The 21,454-nt window shown below is 33.6% G+C and overlaps 1 protein-coding gene across 1 annotated transcript; it reads left to right on the forward strand.

Annotated features, from left to right (window-relative positions):
• The first annotated feature begins 301 nt into the window (after window positions 1–301).
• Window positions 302–19,818, forward strand: LOC121381079 (syntaxin-7-like). The gene is made up of 11 exons (XM_041510175.1): window positions 302–401; window positions 4,312–4,414; window positions 5,784–5,846; window positions 6,703–6,772; window positions 7,032–7,116; window positions 7,699–7,773; window positions 11,419–11,511; window positions 12,293–12,430; window positions 13,547–13,619; window positions 14,935–15,017; window positions 16,521–19,818. Exons 2-11 carry the CDS (start codon window positions 4,324–4,326, stop codon window positions 16,611–16,613), a joined length of 864 nt encoding a protein of 287 aa, XP_041366109.1. The 5' UTR covers window positions 302–401; window positions 4,312–4,323; the 3' UTR covers window positions 16,614–19,818.
• The last annotated feature ends 1,636 nt before the right edge of the window (window positions 19,819–21,454 follow it).

The following is a 21,454-nucleotide window of genomic DNA, read 5'->3' on the forward strand; positions in this document are numbered from 1 at the left end:
CAAAAATTAGTTTAATAAAAACCTTCATAAAATCTCTTAAATGGTATTCATGTATATATATGCCCTTCCCCCCCCCCCCCCCCCTATTTTTTTCCAGGTAGATTACATATGAGGTGCCACATTGTTTTTATTGGTGTACTGCCTGGGTGTATCGATACGCTACTTATATTTGTTTTATTAGTAAACGTTAACATTATTGGAATTGATTTGGTACGTTGAATTGTTCAAAATCGACTGATGTTTTCCGAAAAGTTGCGACGTTTTTCTATATACCCGGAAGTAATATTTAAAGGGAAATAACTCTGTTGATAGTGGTCATGTGAGAATCAGTATTAAAATACTAATATTATTTATATTAAATCTATACATTAATTAGTAACAACAAGGTAAAAGAAACCCAGGTAGTCAGTTGGAATAGTTAGCTGTTCATTTTTCTTTGATATATATTTTATATTTGTATAATTTAAAAAAAAGTGTTTTACTTTCAGTCAGGAAACTGAAAGTACTTGGTTCTCGAGATGAGTGATTTGCATTACATGGGAAAGATCTGGAGTAAAGTTTGCATATATTGACACAAAGAAATTTTGAATAGCACACACTGAACAATGACTGAAGAAATATATTTATACTAGTATCCAAACACTGGGGTTGAATCAGCTTCTTGTCAAATATCCAGCGGGAGGTGTGCTGAAACAATGGTTTTAGATGGACGATAAAAAAAACCTATTCTCAGATAAAATACGGGTGCGCTTGGGGGCACAAGTGATCGCACACCTCAGATGTGAAGGACTGAGTCTATAGGAGAAGCCATGTGTTTAGGGAAGTGATGTCACATATCAGCATGCGCGCGCATCTGGTAGGCAGAAGTCTATCATAATGGCCATTAGTAACAAAGCGAACTAGCGTAGTGTGAATAGCAAAGAATGGCCAAAACGTGCTTAAATTATCGCTTGTAGCACAGGAACGCTATTCTACATAGCTCCTGTATGGATGAGATACATGTACTCTTTCCACCCATAAAATTTGACGATTGACCGAGTTCAAAACTATAGCAAACATACTTTTTTTTCTTTTTCTTTTCACCTGAATAAATATTTTTAGTCCATGTATTTTTAAAGCGTCTGGTCCATATTTCAAGTAAAGCATTACAAACGAGCGCGCGCACACACAAATAAAAATTATAAAATAAAACAAGTAGGCCTATATTTTTTATTATATTTATATATATATATATATATATATATATGAACATTTGTTACAAATGAACAACCAGTAGACAATATATAGACAGTAGTTATATATATATATAACACTTCAGACTTATCTACTGGTTCATTTGTAAGGCTTTTAATCAACAAATTTACTTGGTCCCTCACCTTTGCGGTTCCATCTTCAGAACATTTTGTAGCATTATTTTTTTTATATATATATACATAAAAATTGCCATTAATATTTTAATCGCCTAATCCCATGCAGGCCAGGACATAGTTTAATACGCAGTCGATCTAGGATTGATTCCTGTTGGTGGTCCTATAGGGCTATTTCTCATTCCAGCCAGTGCTCCACAACTGGTGTAACAAAGGCTACACTATTTATTATCCTGTCTGTGGGCTGATGCATATAAAAGATCCCTTATTGTTAATCGGAAAGAGTAATCCATTGTGTGACAGCAGCAGGTTTCCTCCCTAATATTATCTGTGTGATCCCTAAACATGTCCAACTCCATATATCCGTAATTAAAATGACTTGAGTGCATTGTTAAATAAAAGATTCCTTCCTTTCAAATCTAAAACAGTGTCAGTTACCTTTGCCAAGAGGCACAGTTTCAAAGGCTATCACTTTCAACCTGATTAATAACAAATTACTATAAATGGTAACAATACAATGTTTTAATTTAAGACACACATTAACACAATGCAAATATCATTTGATCATTGGTTTATAATGATAATAGAAAAAGAAAATAATAAATATGTGTTGTTTATTGTTTCTCGATATAATTTTATTGATTTTGTAAAGTCTGTTTTTATTAGAAAATAGAGATCCTGGTAAAAAAAAAATTAAATCCAAGTGTTATCAATGTCATCATCAAATACTGAATAGCCCCAATAATATTGCATATGGTAGTTTGGAAAGTCAGTGAAACAATTTCTGGTATCCTTATGCACAGAAACGTGAGATACTGTAGAAAAGAATCGCTGAATCTGATACCAGTGTTCTCCTTAGCATCCCTTAATTCACCCTAAAACTTAAATGCCCTTAATTCATTGTGAAAGGCCCATTTTTCATCCAAGAGTTGCCGGTTCTCTTTTTGTCCATAAACAGGGATCACTGATACCTAGAAAAAAATATGAAAATTGGTAAATTTCTATGATACGTAAGTATGAAAGTTTTATATTGTGTACATATTAGTACTAGTAACTATAGCATTTTTTGACTGTATCATGTAAGCCCAAGATGTTGGTCAAGGACATATATATTGAATATTATTGAAATATTTGAATAGACATAAATGTATTTGTGAAGACATATTGACATCTGTCACTGATGACAATAATACTTATAAATACAATCAGCTCCCCTTTTCTTTCTTTATTTGCTGCAAACAAATTCAGATAACTTAAATATAATAAATGCATGTAACATAATTTATGTTTTTAATAAAATATGGTGGCTATCACCAACTTGTGGATCAATATCCAGTTTTATTATTAGTATTATTATTAATTTATTTTTAATCCCAAACAAATGATTTAATACATCTGATATCCCACCCTGAAATGTTTATACCTTTTATTTTATTATTAAAAAATCAACTTACACATTACAAATACACCTGTGGATCACTTCTTCAATAAAAAAAAGTAAAACATTATAATTAACATATAATATAATTAATAAATGGAAATATTTCAGAACCATTTTCATATGAAACAATATATATATGCTTGATTGCACACACACACACACACACACACACACACACACACACACACACACACACACACAGCTCCCTGTTATTTAATTAAAAATATAAATACTCCAGCCACCTACATATTTTATGGCATAATACAATATAAAATATATTCAGATTTTTGTTTTACCCATTATAATGGATCTGTCAATACAAACAAAAAGTTACATAAAACGTTGTTTGTCGATTGACTGGGTAGGCCTACTGTTCACTGGGTATCTTTGTTTCCATGTCACAGTTTGGTGGGGTCTTTTATTATTTTTATTTTTTATTTTATTATCTTTTCAATTTTTCATTTCAATAAATACTGACGTGTATTAGTATTACGAATGAATAACATACAACAAACCTTGTATAAAATGACGATCTCCATTGTGGGATGGGCAAAGTTGATTGTTGTCAGCTTTAACTGTTCAACGTTTCGCTTCCACTGTATTTGATGAAACTAATTTCATAATCCTTACTACAGTGACTACAGTAACAACATCGTATGAAATTACCATGACAAAATACCATTCATCAAAACTAGTCTACACTGATTTAATTGACGGAAAAACATTCGATTGTTCATTACTACTATTACTAATGCCAGTATTGTCAACTGGTTTCTTGCCTACCAGCGCTCACGCAGTACCACGTGATCAAAACATGTGACGTCACTGTGGCTTCTCCTATAACGAAAACATGGAGTTTTGCCTACCACCGAAATATATATTGTTGAAAGGGAGTGCTGTCTGGTTTACTTCCTGTAGTGTGTATATTAGTTGTTAATATGTCAAATATTTGTTATAAATTGGCAAACTTGAAAATTGTCAATGTAATGGTTTTGAACATCAAACATAGGGTGGAAGTCTTTGCCTTCTCAGTGGTAGCCAAAATTTCCATGTGTTCATTGTATACATGTATCTCTGATGGCAGAGTGAATATAACCGTCCACATCTGTCTAGCTCTTGAACGGCAGAGTACTCGGACTACAGATGGAGCCAAGCTTTCTGCCAGAGAGTAAAATGGGTGTGGCACCATACCCAAATGTTTTTGCAGATTCTATTTTTTAAATTAACCTTTTGACAAATTTAATGACTCTTATCATTACTGTATGATCTTCTTAACCCTAACCCTAAACTTAGCCCATTTTCTTTTCTGGGGGAGGCTTCCCATACCCCCTGTCGACTGTGGTTGCATTCAATTTCATAGCGTCAAACCCAAAAATTTCTTTCTGGCAGAAACACTGACTGAGCATAACAGGGATGGATTGAAGTTTACTGACAAGTAGCCTTTCCTGTGACATACAAGGTCATTTGTTCTGATTCTGTTCTGATTTCTCTCTTTTTTTCTAGAAAAGACTTAAGATGTCTTCAAAGCAGTATGGCACCATGGGTAAAGAGTACCGAGATGATCCTGGAAATCTGGATTATAGTGACGAGCCAGAAAGTCGATCACGTATGTTTAGACATCCGCTGGTGTCATGAATTAATTTATATAGAGTGTGTAGTTATTAGTCTTATTATCTCGTTCCAGCCAGTGCTCCACAACTAGTGTAACAAAGGCTGTGGTATGTACTATCCTGTCTGTGAGATGGTACATATAAAAGATTTCCCCCTTGCTGCTAATTGAAAAAAAGTAGTCCATAGAGTCGTGACAGCAGGTTTCCTCTCTCAGTATCTGTGTGGTCCTTAACCATACATCCGACGCCATATAACCGTAAATAAAATGTGTTGAGTGTGTCATTAAATAAAACATTTCCTTTTCCTTTAGTCTTATTACATTGTGACGTCATGTTAATTATATACACTGTTGACATCACTATTGAATGTATGTTAATTATATACACTGTTGACATCACTATTGAATGTATGTTAATTAAGGTTACGAATTACAAATACACAGCGAAGTACTAAGCATGTTTCATGGTTCCTCTGACCATCCCTCGACAACCAGAACATATTTTGTGCATCTCCATGTTACTCCTGCAGTTCTGTGTGACCATCTGCCTTCGATTGTAAATTAAAATTTTTAGTACGGAAGAACGTGAGCAGACACTCAGTGTAGACTGCAATTTATTTTTCAGAGTCCTACCTAGTCTAAGATCAGCGTGTGAGAATTGACAGTTTTCATAACCCAAATAAGGGTTACTCCATTCTTTTTTCAGGAAACCTATTTCATTTTGCATAACCCGTTAAAAATATAAACTAATGTAGATTTGGTGAAACATGTAAAAACAAAATGTTATTGGACTGCATGGATGCAGCATTATATTGTAATATATTGAACACCAAAACACACAAATCAGGGTTATTGTTAGTTTGTAATTATAATGCATTATGGGTTTACTCAATTACAATTGCTGAATTTTGTGATAAACTGTACATCAACTATTCTCCTGAATCTCGATGTGTTAATTTCTTCTTTAAAAAATAAATCTAATGTTACAGTTTAAAGTTATTATATATGTACAAATGCACACACACAAACACATACGTACATGCACACACACACACACACACACACAAACATGTACATGCGCACACACACATACACAGATAAAAATATTTACAAGAGTAGAAATACTTCATATACATGTACTAATACTGGACAATGATGCATGTAAACCTTATTAAATAGGTTTTTAAAACTCTCTGTTTTTTTGAAGATATTACATATCCAAAGGAATTTTTTTTAATGAATTAATCTATTCTAAATGATTAAATAATAAAAGTATCCAAGAGATTGTAGCTTTTATTAAACCTATTATGTGTAGCTTGTCGTGTTTATCAGAGGGATCAATTTCTTTATTTATGTTTATTTGTAGGTTTTTCTGCTGCTGAATTGTTCGAGCAAATCGGGAGTAATATTTCCCAGATCAATAATGGCGGTGAGTACTGAAGTAATCCATCGTTGATTTATTTAAAGATTGTCTGTTATATTTCTTTTAGACTGGCGTAGCATGGGTTGCCAGCGCCCGGGTCAAGGCAAGTATTGCGTCCTCTAACCTGTGGACCGTTAGCACTCCATGAGTCCCTTCTACCAGTCCAGAATTTTGGCCCCACCACTGCTTTTTGGTTCGTCAGGGTACAATTAAAAAAAGCAATAACATGTTCAAACTTTGACTAGTCATAAAAGCTGTGCATTGAGCTGTGGCTTAAAATGGGCTGCGGTGTCATTTCATCAACATTCCTTTCTTTTTCTGAATGGCTGCATGGGTATCTTATCTCTTTAGACCAGTTGTTATAGCTACCATTTGTCTGACAGCTAATAATTGCTGATTAAGCCATTTTTTGAGAAGTTGTATAAGACACATTCCTCTCCTTGGTATAAACAAGGTGTTTATATACTGTGGTGAAATTTCCAACAGAACGACTAATTACATGTAAACATGTAGTGGGTGGGATCTAGCTTAGTCGGTAGAGTGCTTGTGTGAAGTGCTTCAGTAATTAAAGGATCAAACCCCGTCCAAGGACTCATTCTTTGAGTGAGGATTTCTTGTTCAGCCAGTTACCTAATGACTTGTATATCAGAGGTCATAGTATTTGCTGTCCTGTCTGTGGGAAAGTGCATATAAAAGATCCCTTGCTGCTAATGGGAAAGTGTACCTGGTTTCCTCTAAGACTACATGTATGTCCAATAGCCAATGATTAATGTGCGAATGTGCTCTTGTGATGTCAAATAAAACAAACTTGAAGTACATATATTTTTATTAAAATATACTTGTTTTATTATGTATTGTTCAGCCAATACTGTCGATCGGGCCATGAAAATTATCGGAACTGAAAAGGACAGTGAACAACTTCGAGACAAAATGTAAGTGAGATGTAAATGTTTTTACTAATTATGACGTTTGTCAATAATCAGCCAAATTACTTAGCACAAAATAGTTCTGCTTTTCACATGATTTACATTTAGCAACTTGTTTGTTTTGATAAGTCAAATTGTATTTTAAAAAATTCAGTTTATATTATTTTCCTTTGAGATAGTTATAATGACAGCTTATTGGATATTCTTGTTTGAAACTTGTGGCTGTGCATGTATGTACCTCATCTGATTATTTGCTTCTTGACAGTCATGACACATCTTTGAGCACCAACAGACGAGTTAAGACAACTTCAAAACTCATAAAATCAGCAGTAACGAAGTCAATGGATCGGGTAAAACAAGCATAATAACGTCAAATTCTTCAGTTTATCCATCCATCTAGTCAGCCAGACGACCATACTTTCTCTCTTCTTTCCTCCCTCCCATCCATCCATCCATCCATCCAGTCACCAATATATCCATCCATCCAGTCACCAACATATTCATCCATCATTCAGTCCATCCTAATATTATCCAGATGTGTGTGCAGTTTGGATATATACCACATTGGACTGATCATTTTATAAATGAATTTCAAGTAATAACATAAACAGTAATAATTAGATAAAACGGTATTCTTATATTGTATGTAAGATGTTATAACATTCAGTATCATAAATATTTTTCTTTGTTTTTAGACTGAGAATGATGTAAAGATTTTGCATTTAGATCCATTTCTCACGTACTATAATTCTTAGACCAATTGAACTTTTAAAGGTGCATCAAAGAATGTCGGTAGAGTCAAAGAGTGTTTTATAGCATCATATTAATCCTGAATGTTGCATCACGGATTATTTTTTGATTTACCAAGTCAGTTTATGGTGTGTGAGATATTTAATTTATTGATGCTGCTTTTCTTTTTCTTTTTTTTACAGCATCAAAAATTACAACTTGACAGACTAAAGAATGATTTTCATGAAGCCGTTCAACGATTTCAAATCTTACAGAAGGTATGTATTAGGGAAGTAGTTCATTTCAAATCTTACAGAAGGTATGTATTAGGGAAGTAGTTCATTTCAAATCTTACAGAAGGTGTGTATTAGGGAAGTAGTTCATTTCAAATCTTACAGAAGGTATGTATTAGGGAAGTAGTTCATTTCAAATCTTACAGAAGGTATGTATTAGGGAAGTAGTTCATTTCAAATCTTACAGAAGGTATGTATTAGGGAAGTAGTTCATTTCAAATCTTACAGAAGGTATGTATTAGGGAAGTAGTTCATTTCAAATCTTACAGAACGTATGTATTAGGGAAGTAGTTCATTTCAAATCTTACAGAAGGTATGTATTAGGGAAGTAGTTCATTTCAAATCTTACAGAAGGTATGTATTATTGAAGTAGTTCATTTCAAATCTTACAGAAGGTATGTATTAGGGAAGTAGTTCATTTCAAATCTTACAGAAGGTATGTATTATTGAAGTAGTTCATTTCAAATCTTACAGAAGGTATGTATTATTGAAGTAGTTCATTTCAAATCTTACAGAAGGTATGTATTAGGGAAGTAGTTAATTTCAAATCTTACAGAAAGTATGTATTAGGGAAGTAGTTCATTTCAAATCTTACAGAAGGTATGTATTAGGGAAGTAGTTCATTTCAAATCTTACAGAAGGTATGTATTATCTTACAGAAGTAGTTCATTTCAAATCTTACAGAAGGTATGTATTAGGGAAGTAGTTCATTTCAAATCTTACAGAAGGTATGTATTAGGGAAGTAGTTCATTTCAAATCTTACAGAAGGTATGTATTAGGGAAGTAGTTCATTTCAAATCTTACAGAAGGTATGTATTAGGGAAGTAGTTCATTTCAAAGTATGTTAGGGAAGTAGTTCATTTCAAATCTTACAGAAGGTATGTATTAGGGAAGTAGTTCATTTCAAATCTTACAGAAAGTATGTATTAGGGAAGTAGTTCATTTCAAATCTTACAGAAGGTATGTATTAGGGAAGTAGTTCATTTCAAATCTTACAGAACGTATGTATTAGGGAAGTAGTTCATTTCAAATCTTACAGAAGGTATCTTGTATGTATTAGGGAAGTAGTTCATTTCAAATCTTACAGAAGGTATGTATTATTGAAGTAGTTCATTTCAAATCTTACAGAAGGTATGTATTATTGAAGTAGTTTATCTTACAGAAGTAGTTAATTTCAAATCTTACAGAAGGTATGTATTATTGAAGTAGTTCATTTCAAATCTTACAGAAGGTATGTATTAGGGAAGTAGTTAATTTCAAATCTTACAGAAAGTATGTATTAGGGAAGTAGTTCATTTCAAATCTTACAGAAGGTATGTATTAGGGAAGTAGTTCATTTCAAATCTTACAGAAGGTATGTATTATTGAAGTAGTTCATTTCAAATCTTACAGAAGGTATGTATTAGGGAAGTAGTTCATTTCAAATCTTACAGAAGGTATGTATTATTGAAGTAGTTCATTTCAAATCTTACAGAAGGTATGTATTATTTCAAATCTTACAGAAGTAGTTCATTTCAAATCTTACAGAAGGTATGTATTAGGGAAGTAGTTCATTTCAAATCTTACAGAAGGTATGTATTATTGAAGTAGTTCATTTCAAATCTTACAGAAGGTATGTATTATTGAAGTAGTTCATTTCAAATCTTACAGAAGGTATGTATTATTGAAGTAGTTCATTTCAAATCTTACAGAAGTATGTTAATTTCAAATCTTATTAGTAGTTAATTTCAAATCTTACAGAAAGTATGTATTAGGGAAGTAGTTCATTTCAAATCTTACAGAAGGTATGTATTAGGGAAGTAGTTCATTTCAAATCTTACAGAAGGTATGTATTAGGGAAGTAGTTCATTTCAAATCTTACAGAAAGTATGTATTAGGGAAGTAGTTCATTTCAAATCTTACAGAAGGTATGTATTAGGGAAGTAGTTCATTTCAAATCTTACAGAAGGTATGTATTAGGGAAGTAGTTCATTTCAAATCTTACAGAAGGTATGTATTAGGGAAGTAGTTCATTTTAAATTGTGGCTAGTAAAGTTTTAATATCACTGATCCCATGACTAGTGGATTTTTATAGAAATTCTAGAAGCTCTGATGTACTGTCCCATCAGTAGGAAAGTGCATAAGATCCATTGTTGCTTTTTAGAAGAATAGCCTGCAGTGGGTTTCTCTCTGTCTCTGTCTCTCTCTCTTTATGTCTCTCTTTGTCTTTCTCTCTCTCTATCTCTTTGTCTTTCCTGAGATATCATTAAACAACTATTTCTTTCCTTTTTTTCAATAGAATAATGTCAAAAAATAAATTAAGTTTATTTTATACCTTTGTATTTGGCAAAACTAAAATTTGGTCTCTGGTCGGACCAATGTTCCAGAATTGATGCAGTGATTGCACAGAAAAGATGGATATATTTGATACCGAAATAAGGGGCCTATTTTAATCAAAATCAGAATTCACGTCCTAGTTCATGTTTGATGACATTTTGACTAAATGCGGTTTTACGTCATAGCAAGAAAGACCGGCAAAAATCGACACAATACCACAAGATTTTTTTGTTGATGTTGACGCGCAACTTTCCCACAGACATGTTATCGGATCGATTCTTAGTAGCTCCATTTGCAGTTTGGGCTATTTTCCATTCCAGCCAGTGGTCCACAACTGGTTCATCAAAGGCTGTGGTATGTGCTGTCCTGTCTGGGAAAGTGCATATAAAAGACCTCTTGCTGCTTATCGGAAAGAGTAGCCTATGTGGTGGCAGCGGGTTTCCTCTAAAGAAATATGTCAGAATTACCATATGTTTGACGTCCAATAGCCGATAATAACATAAAAAATCAATGTGCTCTAGAGGCGTCGTTAAATAAAACAAACTTTTTTTCCCACAGACAGGAAAGCACATACCATGTTGGTGGTTTACTAGGTTCTAAACACTTTATTTTTCCATTCACAAGCATATGTTTTTGAAATGTCATCTCTTGGAGTTAATTGTATTAAACTGCCCCACAACAGTTTTTTTCAAAGGCTGTGGTATGTGCTGTCCTATCTTCTGGGAAAGTGCATATAAAAAGATCACTTATTGCTAATGGACAAATGTAATGGGTTTTCTCTAAGATGGCCAAATGTTTGACATCCAATAGCCAATGATTAATAAATCAATGTGCTCTAGTGGTTTCGTTAAACAAAACACACTTTAACATTTCATTAGAAGTGATGACATTGGGCACCTGCTCATCTTGTAAGATGTCATGATTCTAACAGATTAACCAGACCTTTGTTTTTACGGTGCACGAGTATAACACATATAATTTGAATCTGACGAGTGTGGAAAATAATGCACGTTTCATTTTTTTTTAAACAGCGCGCATAAAATAATTTTGTATATTGATTGCCACTATTTACAAAATCAGCAGTTTTCATACATTATGTAGCTGATAGAAAGACAAATTTAATGATACAAGAAAAAATGTCACTATATTTAATAATTACTTCATAAATTGATAATACTTGATTTTCACTCACGTTAGCATTTTGATCAGTGTGATTTGATCTGAGCTGTGCAATTTTTCACACACCTTGGTTTTTCTAAAACTAAGGTCTGTTTAACTTTGAAGTAGTTGAAGTTTTGAATTTTATATTTCAGAAAGCCGCAGAAAAGGTGAAAACATCCGCCATGTTGTTGTCTCAACACACAGCAGTCAAGAAACAACCCCTGGTCGACATGACTGGTTGGAATGTAAGTAATTCAATTAAAACTAAATATTCGATGTAGTCAGAGTGATTCCTAAAAATGTCTTCAACTTTCAAGATATCATCTTAAATCCTCCAAGTTGTCTATTTTGTAAGCTTGATCTCTTTTAGACAGGGCTAGTGAATTTTCAAAACAATTGGCGAATTTTATTTTCATTTGGCAAATAAATTTCATGTAATACTTGTTAATTTACAAAATAACCGGGTTTTTTAAATTATTGAAGTTGGCGAAATTTTCTGTTCACTCGGAGCTAGCCCTGTTTAGACAATGGGTGGGACGTATCCCAGTTGTAGAGCACTCACTTGATGTACGGTCTGTTTATTGATCCTGTTGTGGGCAAAATGATTTGCAGTGTTATTTTTTTAGTTTGGTGTCAGACATGCTGCACATCAAGTGTCCAAAAATCAGTATAGAATATTCTTGGAATACATAGATTTTTGTAATACATGAACAACATTCCAGTCATCCTCTACTTTACAACTTTTAATTTTAAAATATAAATGTTTACAATGTAACTGATTGGTGGAACTTTTAATTTTAAAATATAACTGTTTACGACATAACCGATTGGTGGAACTTTTAATTTAAAAATATAATCGATTTGTGGTTTGTTTTAATTTTGAAGTTGTATAACTAACAAATGAACAGAATAATGGTTCGCATGAAATATTACGTTACCTTCTTCTGCACAGTACACTAAGTTAACAGGTAATGTTATCTGTGTGATTTGATTGTAAACAAACGTAGTGTGGTTCTTCTTTTGTAGGATGAGGATAACTATTCTGACAAGACTGAGCTAGTCGAGGAAGAAAACCGCAGAGCAAACCTTCAGGCTCAGGATCAGGTCATTGAAAACGATCTTTCACTGATTCACGAACGCGAGGAAAGAATACGTCAGCTTGAGGTAACCGCGATACTTTCTAAATATTATACAATGGCTCTGCTTGATACTAACTCGGTTCGTAATGGCAATATACTCTGTGAGCATACAACATTCTTCACTATGAATAAATATATATTTCTTTTCAACATTACCTGTCCTCAACAAGTGCACCTACCCCCCACGCAAGGTCGGGCCAGACCACTTGCATGGAGGGAGGTGCACTTGTTGAGGACAGGTAATGTATCTATAAAACAGAAAACACTCCAAGTTTTCTCCAGAGGTTATTACCAGTGTTTTTCGGTATCATCAAAACTTTAATTCCAGTCCGCCATTACTAGATATTCAAATGACATAACAATATGTGACACAGTGTCTTTTTGAATGGAAATGTCAAATTTGAATGACGTAATTTTTGATGTCCTTACATAAAAATAAACTAGTGCTAAATATATATTTCTGAACGCTGGACAGCTTTCAATGTAAAGTTGCTATTTAAATGTTTTTGAATGATGACTATGAATTCATATGTCAATTATGTGAGAGAGTCACTGTAGTACATTTGCTTAAATGTCAATAAATGTAGTGCCATGACCCTGGTCAATTTACATCTAATTTGCAAATTATAAAATTCTGAAAGTATGTGATCTGAAAAATATCACATAATTTTGATATGCTAGCTAATATATGATAATACTGGTTTATTTTTAGCTTGAACGATATTTGTTTTACATATTACAGATAAAAATAGAATTTTTTTGTTGTTGGAAAAATCACTTAAAATGGAAGCTAGTACAGCGAAACTCCTCTAAACCAGACAACCTTGGGACCAAGTAAAATGTCCGGTTTTAAGAGATATCCAGTTTAGAGAGGTTATTTTCTGTAGCGATTTTTTAAAAAGGACCGCGAAGAATTCCGGTTTTGGAGGAATTCCGGTTTACAGAGGGTCCGGTTTTGAGAGGTTTTACTATGTTGTTAGAGATAAATAAGGTGTATCACCAAGATTATCTTCCTAAATGGATAGAGTATGATAATAAATTAAAATAAATACATTTATGAATTAATTGAAATTGTAATGGTAGCCTTTTCAATTCAATGGTGTATTGGTGATGTATTCTACTTTCACTTTCCTTATTTCAGTCGGATATTCTGGACGTTAATGAAATATTCCGAGACCTAGGAGCCATGATATCAGAACAAGGGGAGGTAATTGGTAAGTTAAAGTTTGTTTTGTTTAATGACATCACTAGAGTACATTGATTAATTAATCATCGGCTATTGGATGTCAAGCATTTGGTAACTGACATAGAGTCTTAGAGAGGAAACCTGCTACATTTTTCCATTAGTAGCAAGGCATCTTTTATAGGCACTTTCCCACAGACAAGAAAGCACATACCACAGCCTTAGACCAGTTGTGGTGCACTGGTTGGAACAAGAAAAAAAAACCCAGTTGAATGAATCCACCGAGGTGGTTCGATCCTGTGACACAAGCACCTCAGGCGAGCTAAATCTCGTGGGGGTTTTAAACTCAGAGCTGGTAGTGGGACGATGACACTATTTTTACCCAGTGCTTGCATTTGTTGCCTGGTGGGGGGCGGGACATAGCTCAGTGGCACAGCACTCGCTTGATGTTTGGGATCGATCCCCATCGGTGGGTCCATTGGGTTATTTCTCATTCCAGTCAGTGCACCATGACTGGTATATCAAAGGCTGTGGTATGTGCTATCCTGTCTGTGGGATGGTGCATATAACGGACCCCTTGCTACTAATGGAAAAATGTAGCAGGTTTCCTCTCGTTGACTATATCAAAATTACAAATGTTTGACATCCAGTAGCCGATGATTAATAAATCAATGTGCTCTAGTGGTGTCGTTAAATAAAACCTTTTTTCATTTTTTTTGCCTAGTGGTAAAGCACTCTCTTGATGTGCAATCGGTCTGGAATTGATCCCCGTTGGTGGGCCTATTGGGTTATTCCAGCCAGTGCATCACAACTGGTATATCAAAGGCTGTGGTATGTGGGATAATGCATATAAGAGATCCTGTGCTACTAATGGACAGATGTAGCAGGTTTCCTCTCTAAGACTATATATCAAAATTACCAAATGTTTGACATCCAATAGCCAATGTTTAATAAATCAGTGTGCTGTAGTGTCGTTAAAACAAAACAAAACTTGTTGCCACTGAATTAGGGACAGGACGTAACCCATTTGTGTAGTGCTTGCCTGGTGTGTTGTTGATCTAGGATCGATCCTCATTGGACTATTTCTTCTCCAAGCTAGTGTTCCACAGTTGGTTTAACAAATGCCATGGTATGTACTATCTTGTGTTGATAAAAGATCTCTTGCTGCTAATTGAAAAGAGTAGCCCATGGCGTGGCAGTAGTGGGTTTCCTCTCTCTCGTTATCTGTGTGGTCCTTAACCATTTGTCCATATAACCATAAATAAAGATGTGTTCATTGCATCATTAAATAAAAACAGTTCTTGCTGCCGCCTTCTACTGAATGTAGAGAAACATGTTTGTTGCAGATACAATTGAAGCCAATGTAGAAAAGACGCACGGCAATGTGGAATCAGGAAACCAACAACTTCTCCAGGCTGCCAAATACCAGGTACACTTTGATCCTGTCTTTCCACGTTTGTCTTCATCTTTGTTTTTCAGTGGGCTGGGATGTAGCTCTGTGGTAGAATGCTCATTTTAGGTATCATGGGTTGCAGGATCGATTCCACTACGTGGATCGGTCATATTTATGTTCAGTGCCAATCATTTCCCTATGAGGTTGGGGCGTAGCCTGGTGGTAAAGCGATCGATTGATGTGCGATAGGTCTAGGATCGATTCCACTACATGGATCGGTCATATTTATGTTCAGTGCCAATCATTTCCCTATGAGGTTGGGGCGTAGCCCGGTGGTAAAGCGATCGCTTGATGTGCGATAGGTCTAGGATCGATTCCCATCATGGGCCCATTGGGCTATTTCTCGTTCCAGGCAGTGCACCACGACTGGTATATCAAAGGCTGTGGTATGTGCTATCCTGTCTGTGGGATGGTGCATATAAAAGATCCCTTGGTCCTAATGGAAAAATGTAGCGGGTTTCCTCTAAATGACTACAAGTCGGAATTACCAAATGTTTGACATTTAATAGCCGATGATTAATTAATCAATGTGCTCTAGTGATATCATTAAACTAAACAAACTTTAACATATCAAAGACCTGTTGCTACTATTCAATATTTTGGGGAGCCCCATTGGCTTTTCCCCCATCCCAGCCAGTGCCCCACGATTGATATGTGGTATGTAATGTCCTGTGGGAAAGTGCATATAAAATATCCCTTGTTTCTTCTGAGGCTGTATGTCAGAATTATCAAATGTTTGACATACAATAGCTGATGATTAATAAATCGGTGTGCTCTAGTGGTGTCGTCATACAAAGGAAACTTTCACTCAATGGAAGAACACATTTCTGAGATGCTGGATCAGTACATTTACTAGGGTGTAGGTCAGTGGTAGAGCAGTAACCTCATGTAATAGATCAGTGGACTTGTATTTCTTCAAAAAAGTCCTAGAGAAAAAAATAGTCATTCTCTAGACCAAGTATTACCATAAAAATATTTTAGGCCCCCAATGGCCACTGGTTTCAAAATATGCTGGGACATAATAAGGATTGTTAATTCTTCAGAGTAAATATTATATTACGGGGATTGTGTTATTTGATATACATGTAGGTATTCATTTTCCAACTGTGACTTTGACGATGATGTCAATTTTACATTTAGCTCTAAGTTTCAGTTTTCACGTTTAGGTCCATTTCTTACAAATTGTAAGTCCTAGACCAATTAAACTTGGTTTATAGTGGCATCTATGAATGTTTTTAATGCTTCCTTAAAAAACATTTAAAATATATTAAATTAAACTTTTTGTTTTGTTAATTTGTAAAGGTTTTTTTATTACTGTTTTGTTTAAAATTATATTAATCTTGAATATTACACCACAGATTATTTCTTTATTTACTACTCTATTTATGGTAGGTGAAATATTTAATTCCATGGTATTCTTGTTTATTTTTTATCTTTGTCTAGTGTTTACTAATGTATGTGGGGTGGCTTTCATTTCAGAAATCATCGAGGAAGAAGATGTGCTGTTTATTAGTCACATTTGTAATTATTGCTGTAATTGTCACAATCATTCTTGTTGTTACTTTGAGATAAACAGTTGAATAATCATTCCATGCATAATGACATTTGTAAAACAAAAAATAATAGTAATAATATTATAAACAGACAATACAGCCTCAGGTATGGAATACATAACAGTAATACTGAGTCGTTCTTTTGAACTCCAATTCAAATAGGAGCAGTTCTTAAGAAGGCACCTTATACATGTAGATGTATGTGTCATTCACCATGTTAAACATTATTCGGTAACTAAATAAAAAACAAAAATCTAGTGGATGAATCATCCCAAGAATGATTTTTGTTTGTGAACGAATCGTCCCAAGACATCAGTCGAAATTTACCACTCGGGAAAGTTTAGAATCGTGTATGGTGACCTTATACTGCGCTTTCCTAAAACAAATATGATGGCAATGTAGCTACCCAGCCCTCATTAGCTGAAGATATATACACAGCCATATATAACTACTTCTGTGTTAAGTAACAAAGATGGCAGCGTCTATTGAGGTTGTACTTGTGGACTACACAACGTTTAGCACAATGTAGTTGACAAAAAGACCGCAGTGTAGTGCGGCATTGGGCAAGAACAAAGAAGGTTGTCAGCCGTGCAGATCAAAAGTGAAGCCACCAAAATGATTGGAAACTTTTACAAATGCCTTGCCTATTATATTATGTATTTATGTAGGTCTTAAATACATTTAATGATTTATGTAGTGCTTGAAGGTGCTTTGTTAGTAAAAAATGATAAAATATTATTATAAAGACTCGTAAAAAAATAGCTAATCATCATGTTAGCTTTGTGATAAATTTATTATGAAATACATTTGTTTGCAAAATCCATTTTCAATTCATATTTGTGATGTAACAAATGACAGCTTAAACCACTATATTTTATTCCTTTTTTTTTTTTTTCATCTTTTAATCTTCTTTTTTTTGGGAGGGGGGGGGGGGTGTTACTGTTACAATTGTAATTTGCCAGTAATAATACATGTATTAGGATTTGCATATCAGACGTTTGTGTCGTTTCACATTTTTGCTAACATTGAATAAATAAACTAAACAAACTTAGACTGAAATGTAAATAATTAGTTTTGAGAACTTAAAATAACTAAGTTTGTTATTAAAGCTATAATGATCACCTATTCAATGTAGTACAATATTTCAGCTTTTAGGGCTTCAAAAAATTATGGTACAAGTGTTAAATGTTTTCACATTTAATTTTTGTTTAGATATTAATTTTTGCACCTCAGATCAGACATATGGGCTGGATATTGTGTATTGGAGAGTCTAGACTGTGACAAGCAAAGGTTTTATTGGGATCTGCTTGGAGCAGTGGGGGGTTTCGACCACCAAACCTCCTACACACACACATGCATCTGCTGCTGTATTTTTGTCTTTCTAATTGAAGTGTTTTTTAATTACTTCAATTTATGCTCACAGTATTGTTACTGAAAAATTGTAATAGCACACACTAATTTATAACTGCTGAATGCTTTGCATGTAATTATTGGAACACTGAGTTTTGCTTTACATTTTTTTTCTAATACTAGTACATGTATATACTGAACAGCAAAACAAATGTGAATATAATTTTCGGTTGTAAAGTTTAAAAAAAAAAAAAGTATTTTTAGATGGGATTTTCACGTACATGTTTCAAGATGCAGGAAATTACAATTGATATTTTGTTATTCATTTCACAGAATAGCACGTGTAATCAAGTAAACTTGTTCTAATTACAAACTGCTCATTAGCCTGATTTGTGCATTTCTTCTGGTGTTCACTTTATTATGAATGTGTATGAAATACAAGTAAATTAATTCAGGCCTAAATTAAAATCAAATACCGGTATTATTACATGTATTATTATTATTATTATTATTATTATTTTATTATTATCCTACTACACATTTTCTCATTTCTTCATCTGGCAGCTTCTGCCTTTTAATTTGTTGTCAGTGTAATTTCGGAACCAAGAGATTATGTACCATGTGTTTTTATGAAAATGTACTACCAATGTATTCCTTTTTGGGACCATTTTAAGAGAACTCATCAAACACATCGTCCAACACAATTCATTTCAGACATAGAATAATATATCTTCAGACATTTGACATGTTTTTCATACATTATAATTTAACCTGACCTCCCACTTAATGCATTTCCTCCATACTCTTTTAAAAAAAAAAATATCACATGAAGTCACATGACTGGAACTACAGGGAGCATACAGTGAAGAATTTTAGGCCATCCCATTGGCTGTTGGGATGTTCGGACCATACCACTCATGTGTGGGGGGGGAGGTGCATTTGTGAGGACAGGTAATGTATCTATAAAAGAGAAAACACTCCAAGTTTTCTTCAATTTGTGATGTATGCTTTTAGAAGACGGGGGAAAAGGTAGCAAAAAGCATGCTTTTTTATGCTTCTAGACATTTTAATTATGAAATTGTAAGATGCTGGTACATCCAAGACCATCCTGCTGTACGGTGAGATTTGCATAAATAATTATTCTCTTTTTTCCCCCCCACTACACTTGTTCACATTAATTTTACACTTCATTGAATAGATATTTTTTTTAATGAGTGACAACCATAAATCTAATCATACTGTAACCCTTACTTAACAGTTAACATATTGAGACTATAATACGAAAAAATATTTATAGTTTTAATATATGTTACTTTTAACCATCCACAATTGTGAGAACGAGAGAAGTGATTGGGAGTGTGAAGACACCAATAATATGGAAAGTATAGTAAGTGTATATTGTATTTTACTAAACATAATGTAAATATTTCATTGTTGTCTGTACAGAACAATGAACAAATATTATATAATGCATATTGAGAGAGAGAGAGAGAGAGAGAGAGAGAGAGAGAGAGAGAGAGAGAGAGAGAGAGAGAGAGAGAGAGAGAGAGAGAGAGAGAGAGGAAAGAGAGAGGGGGGGCACAAAAATGGAGAGATGAAAGGAGATACAAAACTAATAAAATTGGTATGCATGTGTATGAAAACAAAACGCAATGTTTCTTTGAATTCCAAAGTTGTGAATCTGCATATATTATTATATGTATGTACTTTGTAAAATAATGGCAGATAATTCAAGTATTGTTTAGTAATGCAACAATCATTATGTTAAAATCTGTGTTAACAAAAGTATGTGTCTCGGTTTTTAACACACTTTATGTACATCTTCACTGTCTTTATGCGATACTTATTGTGCATTAAAATATTGATAAATTATTTTCATTTGTAGTTTTCTTGCATGTTTATTAGTGTTAAATTAAACCAAAATGTTAAATATATACATTTCTGGTGTTTCTGAAAACTAAATCACTTTTTAATTATTATTATTACATGTATATTGTTTTCTTTTGTATTTTGTATTTAAAATTTTTACTAGATAAATACAGGGAGAGGTTTATAATATTGGAGTTATCAATGGATATATAGGTGTTGAACGTGTTAACTATTAATGTAATTGCCCTTCAAATTCAGATCCAGATCAATTCAGTAATCATTATAATTGCAACAAATTGCCGACCATCATTTGATGTAGCGTACAGGAATATTATCAATCCAGTGTCATTCGCAGTGATGTGTTGCTTTTAAAAAATATCCCCAAAAATACAACCAATCTACTGCTTTTAACTGTTGAAAGTGTAATCATTTTCAAACAGCATCAGGCAGTAGGATATCAGAAAAGGCCCTGTATTAAAATTAAATAAAAATCAAACCAGAAAAAGGAATAAATATATTTAATATACTATACAGTATTTATATATATAAATATATTTTGGTAAAACGGAATAGTAAATAGATATATCCTATTTCCAACAGAAACACAGAAGTAAATTTGTAATATACCACATCTCAAAAATACCTAAATGTATTTTCAAAAGATAAAGTGACATATTCATCAAAACCTTTATACAACAGACATGGGTGTTGAGTCAGCATTGGCCTAATGACGGTAATTTTGTTGTCCATTAATTTGCCAATATATTTTCTTACATTTGAAATTATGTGTGGAGGCTAAAATCCTATTGGGGTTATGGTACAGAAAAACATGGACGACAAAACATTCATTTTAAATAAGAATATATATTCAATATTTAAATTTAGTTGTCGGTGGCAGCAAACCTAGGGTCATTTATTTCCACTCATCTTTTATTACTGTGCTCTGATTTTTTATTTTACTGACCCTCCCCCCAACTTTTATTACATACTCAATATACAAGCAATAAAACAAAACAAATACACATTTTACACAAAAACAAGATTAAACTTTTTATACAAAACAGAAAAAAAAAAGGTTTTTCATATTATTTAATGTTAAATTAGTGGGTAAACCAGTGAGGTACATGATACACCAGTAAAAATTAGGTCACAGTGACCTAGTTATGCAGGGTTTGATGATTCTATATGAATTAATAAGGAAGATATGGCCAAGACAAGGATTTCTTTTTATGTGAAGTAATGTATGAAAAGTAGGTCATAGTGACCTAGTTATGGTACATGACAGACTGTCACCCTATGTTGTACTGGAAGGCACGGTTTGATGATTCTATATGAATTGATAAGGAAGATGTGGCCCAGATAAGGATTTCGTTTTATGTACAGTAATGATTGAAAAGTAGGTCACAGTGACCTAGTTATGGTATGTGACACACTGCCATCCTATGTTGTACTGGAAGGTAAAGTTTGATGATCCTATATGCATTGATAAGGAAGATATACCCTGGAGATGAAAAGTTTATGGACAGACGAACAACGCCACACAATAAGACCCATCAAAGACGGGCTTTTAAAAAAATATTAAACAGAATAAAAATAAACAAGGAAGTGTCAAGATGGCAAGTCTGAAACATTGTTGAAAAA

Source organism: Gigantopelta aegis, chromosome 9, assembly GCF_016097555.1.
Source record: "Gigantopelta aegis isolate Gae_Host chromosome 9, Gae_host_genome, whole genome shotgun sequence".
NCBI classification, from domain to species: Eukaryota; Metazoa; Mollusca; class Gastropoda; order Neomphalida; family Peltospiridae; genus Gigantopelta; species Gigantopelta aegis.

Coding starts and splice junctions, on each gene's coding strand:
- LOC121381079 (XM_041510175.1), top strand. CDS start 4,324: ATGTCTTCAAAGCAGTATGGCACCATGGGTAAAGAGTACCGAGATGAT. Junction 4,415..5,783: donor CGAGCCAGAAAGTCGATCAC/GTATGTTTAGAC, acceptor GTTTATTTGTAG/GTTTTTCTGCTGCTGAATTG. Junction 15,018..16,520: donor TCCAGGCTGCCAAATACCAG/GTACACTTTGAT, acceptor CTTTCATTTCAG/AAATCATCGAGGAAGAAGAT.